The sequence below is a fragment of the Musa acuminata genome, chromosome BXJ2-5 (assembly GCF_036884655.1).
Source record: "Musa acuminata AAA Group cultivar baxijiao chromosome BXJ2-5, Cavendish_Baxijiao_AAA, whole genome shotgun sequence".
Classification (NCBI taxonomy): domain Eukaryota; kingdom Viridiplantae; phylum Streptophyta; class Magnoliopsida; order Zingiberales; family Musaceae; genus Musa; species Musa acuminata.
In genome coordinates this window covers 43,030,443-43,047,709 of record NC_088342.1, presented here as the reverse complement: position 1 = coordinate 43,047,709, position 17,267 = coordinate 43,030,443, and the positions used below count along the sequence as shown (strand labels likewise).

Sequence of the window (17,267 nt, the reverse complement as noted above, 5' to 3'; positions counted from 1 at the left end):
GAGAAGGTGTGAGCTAATTTTTGTACATTAGTGAGGTACTTCACCATGGTTGTATCTAAGGCGTCATAGTTTCCTTTCACCTGGCTTATGACTAGTTGCGAGTCACTGAACACCGTTAGTTCTTGGACTTAGAGTTTTTGTGTAAGTCGGAGTCCCGAGAAGAGTACCTCATATTCGATCTCATTGTTAAAAATTTTGAATTCGAATCTAAGGGCTTGCTTGTACATCTGCTGGTTTGAGCCCTTTAAGATAATACCGATGCTGCTTCTCTTCGATGTGGTTGACCCGTCAACAAATAATGTCTATGCTGTGGGAGTATGGCTATCATTATTAGGTGGGGGAGTAACCTCCGAGATAAAATCTTCTAGGGCTTAGGCTTTTATGGCAGTTCTGGCACATATTGTATGTCAAACTTACTTAATTCTATGGACCATTTCAGTAATCACCCTGAGACGTCGAATCGAGATAAAACCTATTTGAGTGGTTGGTTAGTAATGACCTGTATGGCATGCACTTGAAAGTATGAACAAAATTTTCTCATCGCAAGCACTAATACAAATGCTAGTTGCTCTATAGATGAGTATCGCTCCTTGGGTCCACTTAGGATATGACTAACATAATAGATAAGCCTTTGACTTCCTAAGTTGTCTTAGACTAGCATGGAGTTGATGGCCAGATCGATGGCACTTTAGTATTTTGAAAGCCTCCTAGCATTCCTATGACCACAAGAAACCCTTCAGGTTCTTAAGAGCTTATAAAAAAGGTTGACATTTGTTATGTGATAGAGGTAGGAACCGATTCAGTGTTGCCATTCGCCGCGTTAGTCGTTGGACTTCTTTAATCAACCGAGGTGGGCACATCTCTAGTATGTATTGTACTTTTCTGAGTGGACTTCGAAAGTACACTTGGTTGGATTAAGACACATGTTGTATCTCTTTATGATTTAGAAAATTTTAGCCAAGTTTGTTAAGTGTAAGTCAGTCATTCTGCTCTTGTCTATTATGCCATCTATATATACTTCAATATTTCTCCTGATCCGGTGGTTGAAGATTTTATTTACCATCCTTTGGTATGTTGCCCTTATGTTCTTCAGCCCAAACAATATAACTTGGTAGCAATATGTGTCTCGGTTGTCATGTAGGATGTGAGTTCCCGATCTTCTAGTGTCATTCTTATCTGGCTATAGCCCGAAAATACATCCATGAAGATAAAGAGCTCATGACCTGAGATAGCATCAATCAATTGATTTGCTTGAGGGAGTAGATAGTTATCCTTCGGACATACCTTGTTGAGATCGATATAATCAACACATATTATCTAGTTTTTATTAGATTTCTTAACAAGTACAACATTAGTAAGCTATAACGGGTACTGCACCTAGGCAATGAACCCTACTCCTCATAGATTGTCGATTTTATTGCTAATATCCTATTGGCATTTAGGGGCAAATTTACAGGGCCTTTACTTAATTGGTTAAGCTTTGGGAGAGATGTTCAGATGATGCTGGACCTTATTCGAAATGATTCTTGACATATCACCCTTGGCGACCATGCGAACGTCTCAACGTTATACTTGAGAAAATTAATAAGTTGTACTCGCTTCTTCTCAGGTAATAATGCTCCCATCTTGATGACTCGATCGGGGCAAGCCTTGTCTAGGGGTGTTTCAATCAATGGCTCCATCGATTCAAAGTGTGAAAAGGACTTGGCAAAATCTCTAGGGTCCACAAGTGGTACCTCGGGTTGGACCTTCTTAGGTAAGGAGACTGTTATAAGGTAGCACCGTTGGGACTCCCTCAGGTTGCTCCTTAATTCATCAATACCGATGCTAGTTAGTAACTTCATCATCATGTGATAGGTCAATACTATTGCATGTAATATGTTCAATATTGGTCGGCCTATGATGACATTATATGCCAAGGGAATAGTAACCACCGTGAACTTAGTCATATTGTTTTGGAGTATAGCTCATCTCCGAATATGATGTGCAGGCTCACGATCTCGAGAGGTGAGATTGAGTCTCCCGTGAATCTTGCCAGTGAGGAAGTTATATCATATAATGACTTGTCAGCAAATTTAAATTGATCTTTAAATATTTCAATACACTAATTATTTATTATAATGAAGTCTAAATATTATTAATAATTATCATAAAATTGAGTCTTCTAAAACTTTTTTTTATCATTTATCTCAATTATTTATTCCATAAAACTTTGAGTAGTTAAGCCAGTGATTTTTTTAATTAGTCTAATCAAGATTTGATATACCTATTATAAATTGTATATGCTCAAGTTATTTATAATAATTTAATCCAAATATTAAATATTTATCAAAATATAATGTATAAAGTATCACTATAATAAAATAAAATAATATTAATATTTTAAGTTTTTAAATAAAATATTAAACTATTGATATCATCTTTGTTTCATCTTTGAGTGAAATATTGATATATCTAATATTCAAACAAAAATATTTATGAAGAACTGATACCATCCACATAGAATAAATAGTGTTGCTAGCTTTGGGTATATAATTCTAAATTACAAGGTTATTCAAAATAGCATCAATCTACCCCATCATATAATTATTCGAAGTAAATTCTACTTTGGGATTATCTAAATCTCCTAATTATATGTATCATTGTAAATATTATTTTTCTTAATATTATTTAGGATTCATTCCTTAATGTAATTTTATAAGTCATTAGTCTATGCCACTTTGACAACTAAAAGACTAATAAAATAATATAAATTATAATTTTAAATATTCTATAAATGATAAATTATTTATTATAATTTACATCCCATAAGTCTACTATTGCAGACTAAGTAGCCAATCAAATAAAACTCAAGGATATGAATTAAAAATAATGTTCATCAATTTTTTTCAATCTAATTTATACCAAAATAGTTCAATAATAATAATAATAATAATAATAATAATAATAATAATAATAATAATAACCATAATAGTTATTAAACATTAATCAACAGAAAAAAAAAAACTCATATGATAACTATAATTGTGATGAAGCAAAAATCAGAATAACCAAACAAATATCCGAGAATAATTAGACTTTTATTTATCACATGTAGAATTTTATCAATATATTATATAAGAAAACTATAAAAGAAAATCATAATTTATAATTTTTTTAAATTCTACATGGAACCCTTATATCGTTATTTAATTTGGAAATCCCAAAATTTGGTTATCTAAATTGGACTCATAGATTTGGGTCAACCATTCACCTAATTAGGCCCATTAAAATTAAAATTGATCAAAATAAAAAAAATCAAAATTTAATTTTTTTTCCCCTCAAATTTAATCAAAACATAATTGATTGAACCTAAATCTAATCGAGCAGTCAAAATATAGTAATAATTAAGTCTGATCAAAATATTTGATTAAAATAAATCAAATTGATTAATTTTATAATTAAGGACACAACTCACTAAGTTTTAATTTCTCAAGCGTAAAGCTATAATTCTTTTATGGGATATATAATAAAAATATTTAATATATAAAGGGCATATTTGGAAGGTAAAATTTAGGGATGGATTAGAATTTTACTAATTTTGTAGGGCTAATTTTTTTTTTTAAAGAAAGAAACCCTAATTCTACTCTCTTTGTACCTCCGCTATCATGCATGGTCGTCACTTGCACGGTCATCGCCCCGCCCACACTTGGCTATACACATGTGCCACTCAATGATCCTCACGGTCGTCGTGACATGGCTGTGCACACACACGTTGCCCAACAACCCCATTGGCCTTCGACGTTTAGTCTCGTCAGTTGCGGCCAACAAATGTTGTCGTAGCGGCATTGTTGCATCCGTTGCAACCACTATAGTTGCTACCAACAATAACGATGCTGCTACAATCATCGCACACAACGATGGTGGCCGAAGTCGTGTAAGCAATGATATTGTTGCAACCACCACAACTTTTGCATACACCGTAGTTGCCGTCACAAACTTGTTGCAATCTATAGCACTCTCGTTGCATATGCAGTCATTGCCCGTGATTTGATTGGCAACCATCGAAGACTGCTACGCTTAATAATACTATTTGATCTACGATCTCATCGTCGTTGAATCCAAAAGCTATAGTGATATCGATCTACAAAAAGAATTAGACTTGCGTTCTCCTCTTTTCTTATCTTTCACATAATTGCTATAAACGATGGATCAGGGATAAAGGAGTGATGAGAAAAGATCTATAATATCTTATTAACTGGTTCACATGACTAAAGAGAGATAAAAGAAGATTTATAATCTCTTAATAATATCACGTATCCTCGTCTTCTTTTATTTATCTTAATTCTCTAAGATGTTATGTCCTTTTATAAGCGAGAGCATAGGGTTTAGAATAAATAATTAAGAGTGTATCTCTCATCAAGATGATCGGAATCGTATCATAATTGGACTTCTTTTTATTGACCGATAATTATAATCAAAATTTAATAATATTCATAATATATTTTATCTAAATAGAGCCATATAATCTAACAAAAAAAACATGAGATAAAGATTTGAGTGGATGCATAATATTTATTGAAGCCAACCACATCAAAGAGATACGAGAGAATTTGTGTATGTTTTTTTAATCTTTAGGTAAAATTACACTATTAATTTGAATTTCCATACAAAATTGTAGTTTCAAGTTCAATCATGGTTCAAATTAACTAAAAAAAGTAAAATTTAATGTGTCATATAAAGGTTTATATTTAAATGACTAAACCATGCATGCCGACGTTTAAATGACTAAACCATGCACATGCACGTGCATGGGCCAAGCCATGCATGCACGTGCATATATGTAGCTCATCCAACGCCATTCAATTCCTCCTCCTTGTAATCATACCTACATGCAGTCTAATGCATGCCCACCACTCTTCCCTTGACACAGAAAAATGAATGTGTATGACAGATAAAGTGAGAGAGAGCGAGAGTTACCGCAGTTTCGAGATCCAAAACATGCATGCATACAGATGCTATTTAGCAGTAGTTAAGGATCACAAAGGATATGTAAGAAGGCAATGCATGTGACATGCATGGGGCCTTCAACCATATCGCTCTCACTGTGTCAAATCATGGACATGAATGCCTCCTTGGTGGGGAAAGATGTGTCAGCCACCATCCACAAGAATCTCCTGCCTCAGCTTTCAAGCACCTTCTCAGATCTCCATCTCAGTCCCCTCAACCACCACTACCGTGTACCCTCTCTCGAAGAAGCCATTATCATTGCTTGTACATATGTGCTTCCTCCATCCTCCATCAGCCCTGAACCCGTGAGCAGGAGGATGCCACGCCGGGGTTCTCCCAAAGGCTCAATCATGTCTGTACTAGACAGGATTAATGGAGTTGAGGATGCTGACATGACATGCATGTTTCTACTCTCCTAGTTTACAGTTGGCATGCTAGAATCTTCCCCTTCTGCGGGGCTTGTGGTGGGAGAGATCCAAGGCTGTCCACTTCAAGCAATCACAGGCCACACACACGCACTGAGGTTGAAGACAACTGGACAACATGTTTTACTTCTTTAGAAAAGATGCAGTGGGTAGTGAATTAATGGATCCTTAATCAATAGAGACAATAGGTTAAGTCATGAAGCTTACAGAAACCTAACTCACTAAAATCTTCATGTTGATCACGTTTGGAAGCATCTGAGCTTGTTAGGTTGTGCATGTTGGCAGTATCTAACTTTTGTTGCTTGCGAGCTGGTGCTGGTGATTGATGTTGGGTTGGTGAAGAGTCAATTCGACCACTACAGTTGAGGAAGAAAATGCCATTAGATAGCTGCCAATATATATACACATATATAATGCATAGAGTTAGTGTTTTTACTGCTGAAATGTACGAATGATGGAGGGGGGAAACTGATTATTGCTCAGGCCATTTCTCTTACATCCGTCGAAGTAGTTAGATGAGTTGCTGTCAGCAATGATTTAGTGTTTATGATGGCCAAGGAGGAGTACTCGACAGGTAATAAAGGCATGTCTGATCCTGATGCAGATTATATCATTGCATGTTGAGTTGTCAGAAGTAGTATGTGAGTACTGTATTATCTTAATACTGTGAGGGAGAAGAGAATTCTGGAGGAAGAACTCATGATTGAGCAAGAACCAAAAGCATGCAGACAGAAATGTCTTATCCACCACTGCCGTGCTGTTCAGCTTCATCTATATGGTTAATGTTTCGACACCAAAGCAACATTCTCTCTATCCAATATTGCTAAGTTGACAGTAAATAATAATAATAATAATAATGTGAGTTTAGGGAGGATTGTATTTTTATCTCTAAATATAGAAAAGTCATTTACGAACTATAGTCTTCCAAGTTTTATTTATAAAGAGATTATTTTCATGACTATATCTTCATGATAATCATTTTTATCATCACAGTGTGGAGATTAAATTCCATCATTTTGTTTCAGTAATTGGTGGATTAAATCCACCAACTACTACGGTTTGATGTTTGGATTTCCTTCACTCTTACTAGTCATCGTCGTCGTCGTTTACTTCTGACATGCATGAATTTGTGAACAAACAAATACCAATTTTAAGAGAAATTAAGAAGACCATGATACAAAAAGAATGATCAACAAAAACAAATAATTAGCATATGATTCGTGTCGGTTGACATTCATTTTCTATAGTCGTGAAAAAACATCACATTCTTCACTATATTATGAGAATAATCTACATAAAAATGATCAAATACAAGAAAAATTGTTGTAGTATATCCTTTCACATGATTCAGTCGTGATTTTTTCTTTCTAAGTTGAAGTCTTTCGAATCCCATCTCCTCTACATATCCTTCAAGCAATATGTTTTCCATCAAGAAATCCAAAACTCCAACGCTAATCCTCCTCAAAAACTCTACTGCTTTCAAACGGTGCCGATCCAACAGTCAAAATGATGACCTAATATTTTCTGTAGCAAGGTTGCAAAGTTCCAACTCCCGGCCAAAGAAAATGATTGAAACTATTTGTCCATCGTATGAACCACAACTCTCTTTTGGTCCACTCTTTGGTGACTTCGATTACATTGTTAGATTCTACTTCCTACAAATCAATCCAATCGTATCGATACACTGTTCCCATGGGTCAAGATGTCGCTGCAAAGGACAAATTTCGTCGGTGTATAGTTCAAGAAAAAGTCTCATGCATCTCTCAGCAAAAACACTGAAATGTTAATCTTGTTCTTCAAGTCGCATGGTTTAGGATTGCTTCAAACATGCCAAGGACAAACTCTATTCCAAAAATCATAAATACATCGAATGTGAACTCATTTCAAAGTAGGGCTTTGACCCATCATTTTTATTAAAAGACAAAGAAGAAAACAACTATGTATGATTAATCATTTTTGAAACGACATATATATAATATAATATCGATCGATTGACTGATGAGAGACACTTTCAATGAACTATACCTGTTAAGACTTCTATCAGTTGCCTGTTCATCATATCTGGTGAAGTAGGCCAAACGTTCAGGCAATTACACCTCAGAGGGAGGTTCCATGAACAAAACATCTATGCTACAAAACACATGCCGCGTTATTTCTAACATGAACTTTCTGATGCTTATGTTGGCTTTAAATGATGACTGACTCGGGAGATCGAGAAATGGAGTTCCTTTGTAGAAAGAGTCTAACCAGTGTTTCACACCCCATATTCTTATTCATAGGACCGAGCAATTCCACACGTGAACTAACAAAGTAGCTGACTCGTTTCCACGTAGATGGAAGGAAACATATCAATCCACGTATATGCGTACTCTAACACGAACATACATGATATTAATAAGTTGCAAAGGGTACAATGTTTGATGTTTGGTATTTTACAGGGGGACATATGAATAAAAGAAATGAAAACATTGTAGTGTAATTAATATCATTGTCACATGTCGTGTGTAATTCTCTAAGATTTGGACCACTTAGGTCACTCATCATAATACCACGCAAATTGGGTCCGCAAGTTACCAATGCGAACAGTCCCGCCTACCCCACCCAATCAATGCACAGTATCTCTGTGGTACAAAATGCCACCGCATTCTTAGGAGCAGTCACGTTAGATGTGCTCAATCTATGTTGTCACCTACAGTGATATCTTCCTTTTAATGACTCTTGATTCACTTGTCCTCACTTTTCGAAGCTTGAGTTCTAAGTTAGCCACATCACATGTTTTTTTTTCTTTAATAATTATTAAAAGGGTTAAGGTTCATTTTAACTCATATAATTTTGGTCACAGATCATTTAAGTTCTTATAGTTTACTCGTATTTAAAATAATCTATATATTTTTAAAAACATAACATATAAATCTCTCTCATCAAGTTTAAATTAATAAATATTGGATTCTGCTTATAATAAATCATTAATATAATGATACATATAATTTAAATTAAAAAAACTAAAGTTTATTTTAGCGCCTATGGTTTTACCCATGGACCACTTAAGCTCCTATGGTTTATTCGTATCTAAAATAACCTCTATATTTCAAAAAATATAGCATATAAGCTCTTCTCGTCAAGTTTGAGTTAACAGATTTAGAGTTTGCTTACATGATATGCTAACTCATAATAAACTATTAATATAATGATATATATAATTTAAGTTTTAAAAAAAACTAAGACTATCATCGATGACGGGAGGAGATATCGTCATGGAAGCGACTACCAATAGCAGCACCGAGTCATTGCTACATAGCAGGATGTCGTACGCACGTAGCCTCTCTGTACTAACGATGAGCTTAGGAGCTTTTGGTCCCGCCTTAGGTGGATGTGTATCGATCAGTCTAACGTTAGGTATGTAGTAGTCTCCTAGTCTCTCTTCCTCCTCTTGGATATCTTCGTCCCCACTACCACGCTTACGACGTGGTGGTCCAGTCTCCCTCACTCACCACACCTATGACATGATGGTCTAGCTCCCTCATCTCTGCCTTCGGTCTCTTATACCTTTACCTCTCCATCGCTTCCTCTTTCTCAACAAGAGGAACCTTAATCTTTTTTTAAACTTAAATTATATATATCATTATATTAATTATTTATTATGAATCAGCATGCTACATAAGCATTAACGAAAAAAACTTATATATGATGTTTTTAAAAATATAAGAATTATTTTAGACATTAGTAAATCATAAGAACTTAAATGATTGTTGATTAAAATAAGAAGAGTTAAAATGGACCTTAACTCTTCCTAAAACAATCGTGTTCATTAGTTATCGATACTCTCTAATTACTACTTCTAAATTGCATCGATGAGATTTGTTGAATATCAATTCACCATTGAGTAGCTAAAAATTCTAAGGTTATAAATAGGGAACATATTGAATTTTAAATGTATATTAATAGGGCACTTAATTTGATTCATGTACGAATACCTTTATGCCATTGCAACCTCGATCATCATGGTTTGAGTCATAAAATAATCTCTCCATTTATACGTATAAGAAAGCATACATTTGATCATCCTCTCATTCTACGTTGGTAAGAGTCTCATGCATCGCATTCGCCCTTTGTATACTGATGTAGCCTATCACTGCACGATTTTATACCATACTTCATCATTCATACAAGTCATAATACCATACAAGAATCTGTGTGTACTCGATTCATACGATGCATCAATTGCTCACATCACATCAGGTACTGATAAAGAAAGTATTATTTGAGGATGTCAAAGTCAATTCCCCCAAGATTTGCTGTGTTGTTGCTCATGACGGATGTGGAATTGACCCAACTTGACGAGCATTCTTATGCCATCCATATTCCTATCAGGCCAAAAGAGGTTGCTACAATTCCCTTTCAACAACATGGAATGTGTTTTTGTTGACTCTTAAGTCAGCAACCACATGAGTAATGCCATGATCAGCTGCCCAATAAATGTCCCACTTCAATGTGTCTCAATCTCTTATACAGACTGTCTAATCTTCTCTTCAATACTTCACCTAAATTGTACACCGAGATTGAGATTTCATCCATGTCGTCATCAAATATGTCATAAGAGAGTGCGAAGACTTTTAAGCTCACAAAACTTGTGGTGAGAGAGAAGTGTTAGGGTTTCAAGTGTTTCTCTAAAAGTTTTAATTATATTTAAATTAATTAGATGAGTTTTAATTAAATTAATTTTTTTAAAAAATTATAGTTTATTTTTATAAATATATCTTGAGTCTCAAAGTTTTAGTAAGAGGAAAAATAAGACGCTTTAGATTAGATACCACTGAGGATGGATGATCTCTAGGGTTTCGAGAGAGAATTGAGAGAAAATTCGTTTATGTGAGAGATATACTCTCAAGAAAAATCAAAGACTTTATAATTGATCTCATATATTAAAAAATTTAATTTTTCTCGTAGAGATAGGTAGGAGTTGTCGAACAACTTTAAAGCATTGTTTCTGAAATATTCTTTGTTTGATGATCTCTGATGGATTATTTGTATTTCTAATTTTTTTCTCATCTTCCTTCCAAATAATAATCAATGCATAAAATTTAGAGCTTTGTGATGCTGCACAATCCTACTTTTTTAAAATAATAAAAATATAAAAAAATCTCTTCAGTGTATGATAATGCCAAAAAAATCATCCACTGTAATGATATACAATGGGGAGTTAACTTGAGTATAAGTAAATTAAGGATCTTATAATTGATCACATATACTGAAAATTTTGCTTTTTCTCATGTAGCAGAGTTGTTGAACCACATTAAAGCATCATTTATAATATCTTCTTTCTTTATTGATCTCTGATGAATTTTTTTATTTTTGATTTTTCTCATCTACCTCCCTAATAATAATCAATGCATAAAATTTAGAGCTTTCTGATGCTACACAATCCTACTTTTTAAAATAATAAAAAATATAAAAACTCTCTCTCTCTCTCTCTCTCTCTCTCTCTCTCTCTTTATATATATATATATATATATATATATATATGTCATTTGTTTCGAGGTTAAATAATCAAAGTTTCAAATTTTTTAGTTCATATTGACCTTTTGATTATTTGACAAGATCTATCTAACATCTTCAAAATATCATGAGATTTTCAACTCTCAATATACTAATAAGTAAGTTTGATATATTATCATCAAACTAATATTTTATATATCTGATAAATCATATATTTTAAATCGATTTCTTAAAATTTCTTCTCACATTAAAAAATATGGATTCTCGAGCTACATTATACATGTTTTAAATTGAAGTTGTGTTTCATGATTAGTATACCCTTCTAATGAGTTGGCATGTTTGAAGTTCAAAATAATATATGTAATTAGAGTTGGTCTTTTGCATATTTTACCCTTATTTAATATGATATTCACATGTTGATTTTTTTTTTTTTTGAATTTTATGTTGACCAACCAATAACTGTTTAGTTAATTTAAGTTCCACATATTTAAACATTTAAATTATGTTACATAATCATTTTTATACTCTGGATGCACTTCATGCCATAGAATGGAATCCTACACCCTATTAGTATAAGCTTCTAATGAGCTGGTAATATTTCAAGTTCAATATAATATCTCAGAGAGAGAGAGAGAGAATGAATGAATCTTAAATTATTGGACTGTTGCATAATTTTCCTTATTTAATTTGAGTTCATATATTGGATATTTTTCATTTTTATTTTATGTTGACCAACCAATAAATGTTCTGGTTTATTTAAATTCCACATATTTAAGCTTCCAATTTATATTACATAGTTTTTGTTGGCTATGGAAGGACTGCATGCCATAGGGTGAAGTCACACACTGGAGAGAGATTGAGTGTAGATTCTTACTATCACAACAGCCTTTCCAGTTCCATAGTAGGAATCCTAATAAACCTCACAACTCTCTTACAGAGAAAACCTCAGAACAAGACTCTGATTCCTATCTATCTACTTCCTTTGCAGCCCATATCATGTTACCAAAACATGTAATAAATTAGCTAAGATTTTGGAGAACAAGAATGGAAGACCAATCAGAGCAGCAGAAGAGCAGGACATCTGGCCATGGCAGAGTGAGTGGAGCTTCTGCAACATTGGAGCAGGCAGAGATGGGGGGATTCATTAAGCTAAGAAGCCATCCCCCCTGACTCATGTTATCCAGTTGTTGTTGCTGTTGCCACCTTCACTGGATGAGAACTTAGTCAAAGATTTTGGATTTCTTGTAGGGTGTAAGAGGATAGATTTGCTTGAGTTGGCCTGTGGAGGAAACTGATGGGCACCAATTTCCTCATGATGATGCTGTTGTTGTTGTTGTCTAGCTTTGTTTTATTTTAATCTTTTCTCTTGGGGAAGCTCAATTGCATTTTTTATTTTTGGGATCCATCTGACTCTCCTTTCAATGCTTGGAGTCTAACAGGTGGGGTAAGGACAAAAGATGTTTCTTACTTAATGTTGACTTTGTTTACATAGGAGAGAGAGATGGAAGGAGGTGTTATGACAGTTGTTCTGTGACAGGAATCTACCTTCTTTTTGGAGAGAAAGCAGGAAAACTAAGGTTCAAACTTGAGCACTCTTTCCAAGATAAGATTTCCTGTACTGGAGATGAGTCAAAGAATGCTTCTCTGTGGGAAGAGAAATGAAATATATGGTTTAGAGGAGTTGGTTTGAAATGTACTACATCCATATATGGTTTAGAAATGAAATCATGTCTGCATCCATGTAAGCTTCAGTACTATATGTGATCAGGTGTTATCTACCTAAGCCACTTTCACCCTTACTCGAATCAAGAATGACCATGATGTTGTGAGAAAAATGACAGAAAGATGAAACATTGGGTCATGTTTGTGTTAGATTATCTGATATGTCTATTATTGACCCACTTGTCTGTTTGTGCTACATCATCATCACACATCTTTGCAGCTCTTGTGTTCTTATCCTCAGATTATCCAACACTTTTTCTAGTACTTACAGCTTCATTCATTGGCTAACTGATGAAAGCAAAACTTTTCTCACCCAGGAAGTGAATCTCCACAAAGAAAATGTAAAATGAACTCAAAGGTTTGGGACCAAGGACTAGGAATGATGGGAGGATGAACATTTTTAGGCTTCTAAAAGGACAAAAGCCATGGACAAAGGTTGGTTTTATTGAGAGAGAGGGAGAGAGAGAGAGAGAGAGAGAGAGAGAGAGAGAGAGAGAGAAGCTAAAGACTAGGGGGAGTATCAGCCTAACAGAGCAATATAGGTATCTTTCATGTCTTGTAAGGAGTGAGACTTGTTTCTATATCTTGTTCTGATCTGCAAACTGTGTTGGTCCTCCTGTGGCTACAACATAGTACCATATCTGATCTCACTAAATACTTCTTCACCTTGCCTCCCATCCACAGCCTCTCAAGCTTTCTCCGTGTGTTGACAACCTTCTTGTTTCTCTGAGCTACCGAAGGGGAAGATGATTCTGGTGTTTTTACTTTGTTCATGAGAGCAACAGATGGAAAAACCAGTGGAGTCAAAGCCTTCAGGTGATGAATAATGTTTTCTACACATGATTTTTGATACTTACCTCTGTTTCTGCTCATCAGAGATTTGTTCCTCACTGGCTTCTCTATAAATGCTTTCTATGCATATGGGTATCTGCAAGGTTCAGATTTCTATGCTGATGCTGTTGCAGGGTGTGTCTTCCATCCTTCTTCTACTGTTCTGTTGCCGTTCACCTATTTCTCTTTAAGATTCATATAAAAACCCAAGATGATGAAGATTAAACAGTATGTAGTCTCCAATATCTCTGATGTTTCTTTCTCTTCTCTTTTTTCAATCCTTCAGCTCATTCAGGAATTCAGATCTCTCTCTTGTTCCCTATTGTTTGTGTCAGATCTGTAGAAACTTGAGCTGTTCTGTTCTGAAAAAAGAATTTAATGTCTGATTTGTTTCAATCTTCGTTACTTTTTTCCTGTGTCCTTCATGGTGGTAACACACAGATGTTCATGGTTGTTTACTACTGCTCCACTGTGAGGCATGGTACTGAGATCTGCAGCAGAGATTTATGTGTGTGGATCCCATCATGACAATACAATGATCATATTAAGTAGCAAGCTGTTGTCTGCATTACTGCAGTGGGGGCCTCTACCTGTAATGGAGCATGCAGTATAGTTCAAAATTGACATAGCTATGAGTGCATGTTGCAAAAATTTCTCCTGGTGTCCATATAAATCCCATAATTCCATCTTCTGAAACAAGTGCAGAGGCTTCAACAATTTGGACATGCACATCATCCAATTGTCTTCAGTTTAATTGTTTACATTAATCTATGATGCACAGAAAAATGAAGCACAGTTCCTTTCACTTGTTTAGTTAGGTAATCACTTAAAACCCATGCAGATCATTCAGCTATGAATGCCATTAAAGTATATTGGTGATTTCTTGTACCTGTTGCATCTCCAGTAATTAGAAGAGTGTGATTCTGTGGTACAATATCCATTTCACAGTATGTAAAATTTACCCTCTTTTGCTCTTGTTTTCTTTAGGATAGAGATCTACATATATTATGACTTAGAACTTTGACAATGCCAAGAATATGATTTAGATGGTAATTTCCAGTGCAAAGTTCTTGCTTCTGTTACTATGACTCTTTCAGTTTGCTATTTTTCTTCATATTCAGGTGAGCATGGGGCATTTATGGTTCAATCAGCTCATGGAATCATGTGCAGCTTGTATCATTGTTCTAGGAATCTTGTATAGATGTGACCAAATGCAGTTGAAATTTCAATTCCACTCAAATCTTGTATTAGTATTTTGAGAAATGCTTAAAGAAGAGTGATCCTTTTTGTAAAATGAACAAAAACAAATTCTTAATTCATCTAGAAAATTTCTCTCTTGCTATCTTGTGAAGCAGAATTCTGCATAACAACATGGTTTCTAGGAAGGTAACATAATAAGATTATATGCCATAAATCTCATGCTTGCTTGTGTGTTTGTAGACAGCTCTCTCTTTTTCTTCTTTTTTTTTTCTCTTAGAATGTATGCCATGGAATACACAGCTTTCTCTAAATTTAAGATTTCTTTTCTTTTCTTCATTTTAAATCATATTTGGTAAAGTCTTACTTGGACTCTTTCTGCCATGCATGCATGAAATATTTTGCCTATCATATTCAAGATTTGATAGATGGCATAGTGTTGCTGTTTCAGAAATGGGATCAAAACTGCATGGCATCTGTGTTCAAGAACTGCTGTAATGTAGTGGCCACAGAATCTACATCAATATATTGCTGAAGGCAGGCCTCTGGTGTTGTCTGAAGCAGCTTTGCTCATTCATGGAGGAATTTCTTGAGCATTACAATAGGGACTATGTAAGGAATACCATGATGAAGCATCAAGAGATCTTCAGACATCAGGTAAGCTATTGTCCAAGCTGCAGCTTCATCTGATCAAATGACTACAAGTGATCAGATTCCTCATAGTAATTTGTTTCAGATAAATGAACTTCATCGGCTATATCGAGTTCAGAAGATGATTATGGCTGAGCTTGGAAGCAGCAAGTTTGAGCTCCAATCCCACAGCAATGCAACTTCAAGAAAGCTGAATTCTGATACAAGCACAGCAGATTGGATCAGTTTATCTACCTCGGAGACTTGCCATGCTTCTTGTGTTAGTGATGCACATCAGTTCACAGATCACATTAATTCTGATTGCAGATACATGCTTCCATCTGGTAACTGGTCAGGTCGGAGTGCAAAGGAACTGATGACCTGCTATGAAGATCCTCGTAGAGTGAGCAAAGGTCTCGATCTTGAACAGCCTGCTGAAGAATTTACTTTCACAGAAGCATGGACCATCCAAGATCAAGCTCTCATGTTTAAGAAACAGCTGAAGGATAACAGCAGCAAGCTTAAATGCCCACATAACTCATGGCTTGATGATGAGAGTGAGATTCAGTTGACATTAGGCATTGCCTGTGGAACAGATAAGAGGCCATCAGATTTTTCTGCATCCAAATTCTGATTCAGGGTGGCTGCTCAAAGCCAGAGATTTCAAGCAACATCAGGAATCTGCAGATAGCTTTTGTAGAGAATTACCTGAGTGAAAAACTTAGGTACCATCTTTGCAAAAACTCGAGCTGAAAACTTCTTGAAACTAAGTTGGGGAATCAATGACTAGGCCAATAGAAGAGTCTGATTATGAGGCCGAGATCTGATCCACAGAGAAACTTGCAGAATTTTCAATGGCTCTCTGATCTTCTTTCTGATTGGCATCTGGTCTTGTTCCAGCCTTTCATGCATCTGGTCTTTGTGATTGGCATTCCAAGAGTTCAGCTGGGTTCAACACTTGCTCTGGTGCAGGCTGCTGATCGAGATGTCAGTTAATTGGAGGAATGAGAGAATTTGACATTGAACCTCACATTATTTATTGATCAGGCTTCAAAAGCAACCTCTTCTCTTCCTTGGTCTTGAGGTTGAATTTTTCTTGGCCAGGACTTGCTGGTCTCAACAAAAATATTAGTACAAATTATTTATATTGTAAAAGAAAATGGATATGAATAACTTCTCATACCACATATTAATCCATCAGGCATGCATACAGGGAGCTAACATTTCAGTTTGATCTGATCCCCCGAGAGAAAACAACTATCTGCATGATAAAATTATAACCTCAATTTTAGTTGCAAACTATAATGACATTGACCTTCGGCAAATAAATAACACAAAAAGTTAGAATTCATCAGAAAAAATATTTTAGCAATGACCAAACCTTTTTTCTTGCTTAAGTGCTAATTTTAGCGACAAAAGCTTTTTTGTTGCTAAAAGCTCCTCTTTTAGCATAAAAAAGTGTTACATTGCTCAGATTTCTCTGTGGCTGTCATAATATTTTGCTGTTTTTTCCATATTTACTTGTAGATACCAAATTGGTCCTGCTGCATATCAAGAACACCTCATTGAAAAGCCTATGTCGGCACTATGTGTGCTGAATTCTAGGTTATATTTATGATACTCTTGGTTATCTGATCATCATTTTAGCTATGTGATGCCTTCAGCTGGACTGGATACAAGCATTTTGGATACACAAGAAACTTTCATAAAGATTTTCTATGTTCTATTTTCTTTATTTTCCAAAATAGATTTACAAACCACCATATCTTGAAAATGATATTAAACAATACATATGAACCAGAATGCAAGGGCATAGCATGTTTGTGCATATGCCAACAGCAGCAGCAAAAACAAATATTAGCTAAAACTGAGAAATTGCTATAACAAGGGTTGGTATTCAAGTTAATATGCATCAGTACAAAAATGAAGTACATAAAATGAAAGAATTAGGGAACAAACTAACAATTCTATTAAGAA

General features: G+C 35.0%; 1 protein-coding gene across 5 annotated transcripts; it reads left to right on the top strand.

Moving 5' to 3' along the window:
• Positions 1-13,020: 13,020 nt before the first annotated feature.
• LOC103985557 (uncharacterized) lies at positions 13,021-16,511 on the top strand. Of its 5 annotated transcripts, XM_065109614.1 has the most exons (5): positions 13,021-13,174; positions 13,317-13,448; positions 13,574-13,598; positions 15,112-15,317; positions 15,397-16,511. In XM_065109614.1, the coding sequence occupies exons 4-5, from the start codon at positions 15,237-15,239 to the stop codon at positions 15,922-15,924; spliced, it is 609 nt and encodes a 202-aa protein (XP_064965686.1). In that variant the 5' UTR covers positions 13,021-13,174; positions 13,317-13,448; positions 13,574-13,598; positions 15,112-15,236; the 3' UTR covers positions 15,925-16,511. The 5 variants fall into 5 exon arrangements, with proteins under 5 accessions (XP_064965686.1, XP_009401566.2, XP_064965687.1 ...); XM_009403291.3 differs by lacking the exon at positions 13,574-13,598; XM_065109615.1 differs by lacking the exons at positions 13,021-13,174; positions 13,317-13,448 and having other exon boundaries at positions 13,558-13,598.
• Positions 16,512-17,267: the final 756 nt, after the last annotated feature.

Excerpts from the sequence above, each read along its gene's own strand:
- LOC103985557 (XM_009403291.3), top strand. The coding sequence starts at position 15,237 with ATGGAGGAATTTCTTGAGCATTACAATAGGGACTATGTAAGGAATACC. Across the intron at positions 15,318-15,396 it reads AAGAGATCTTCAGACATCAG|ATAAATGAACTTCATCGGCT; the intron begins GTAAGCTATTGT and ends AATTTGTTTCAG.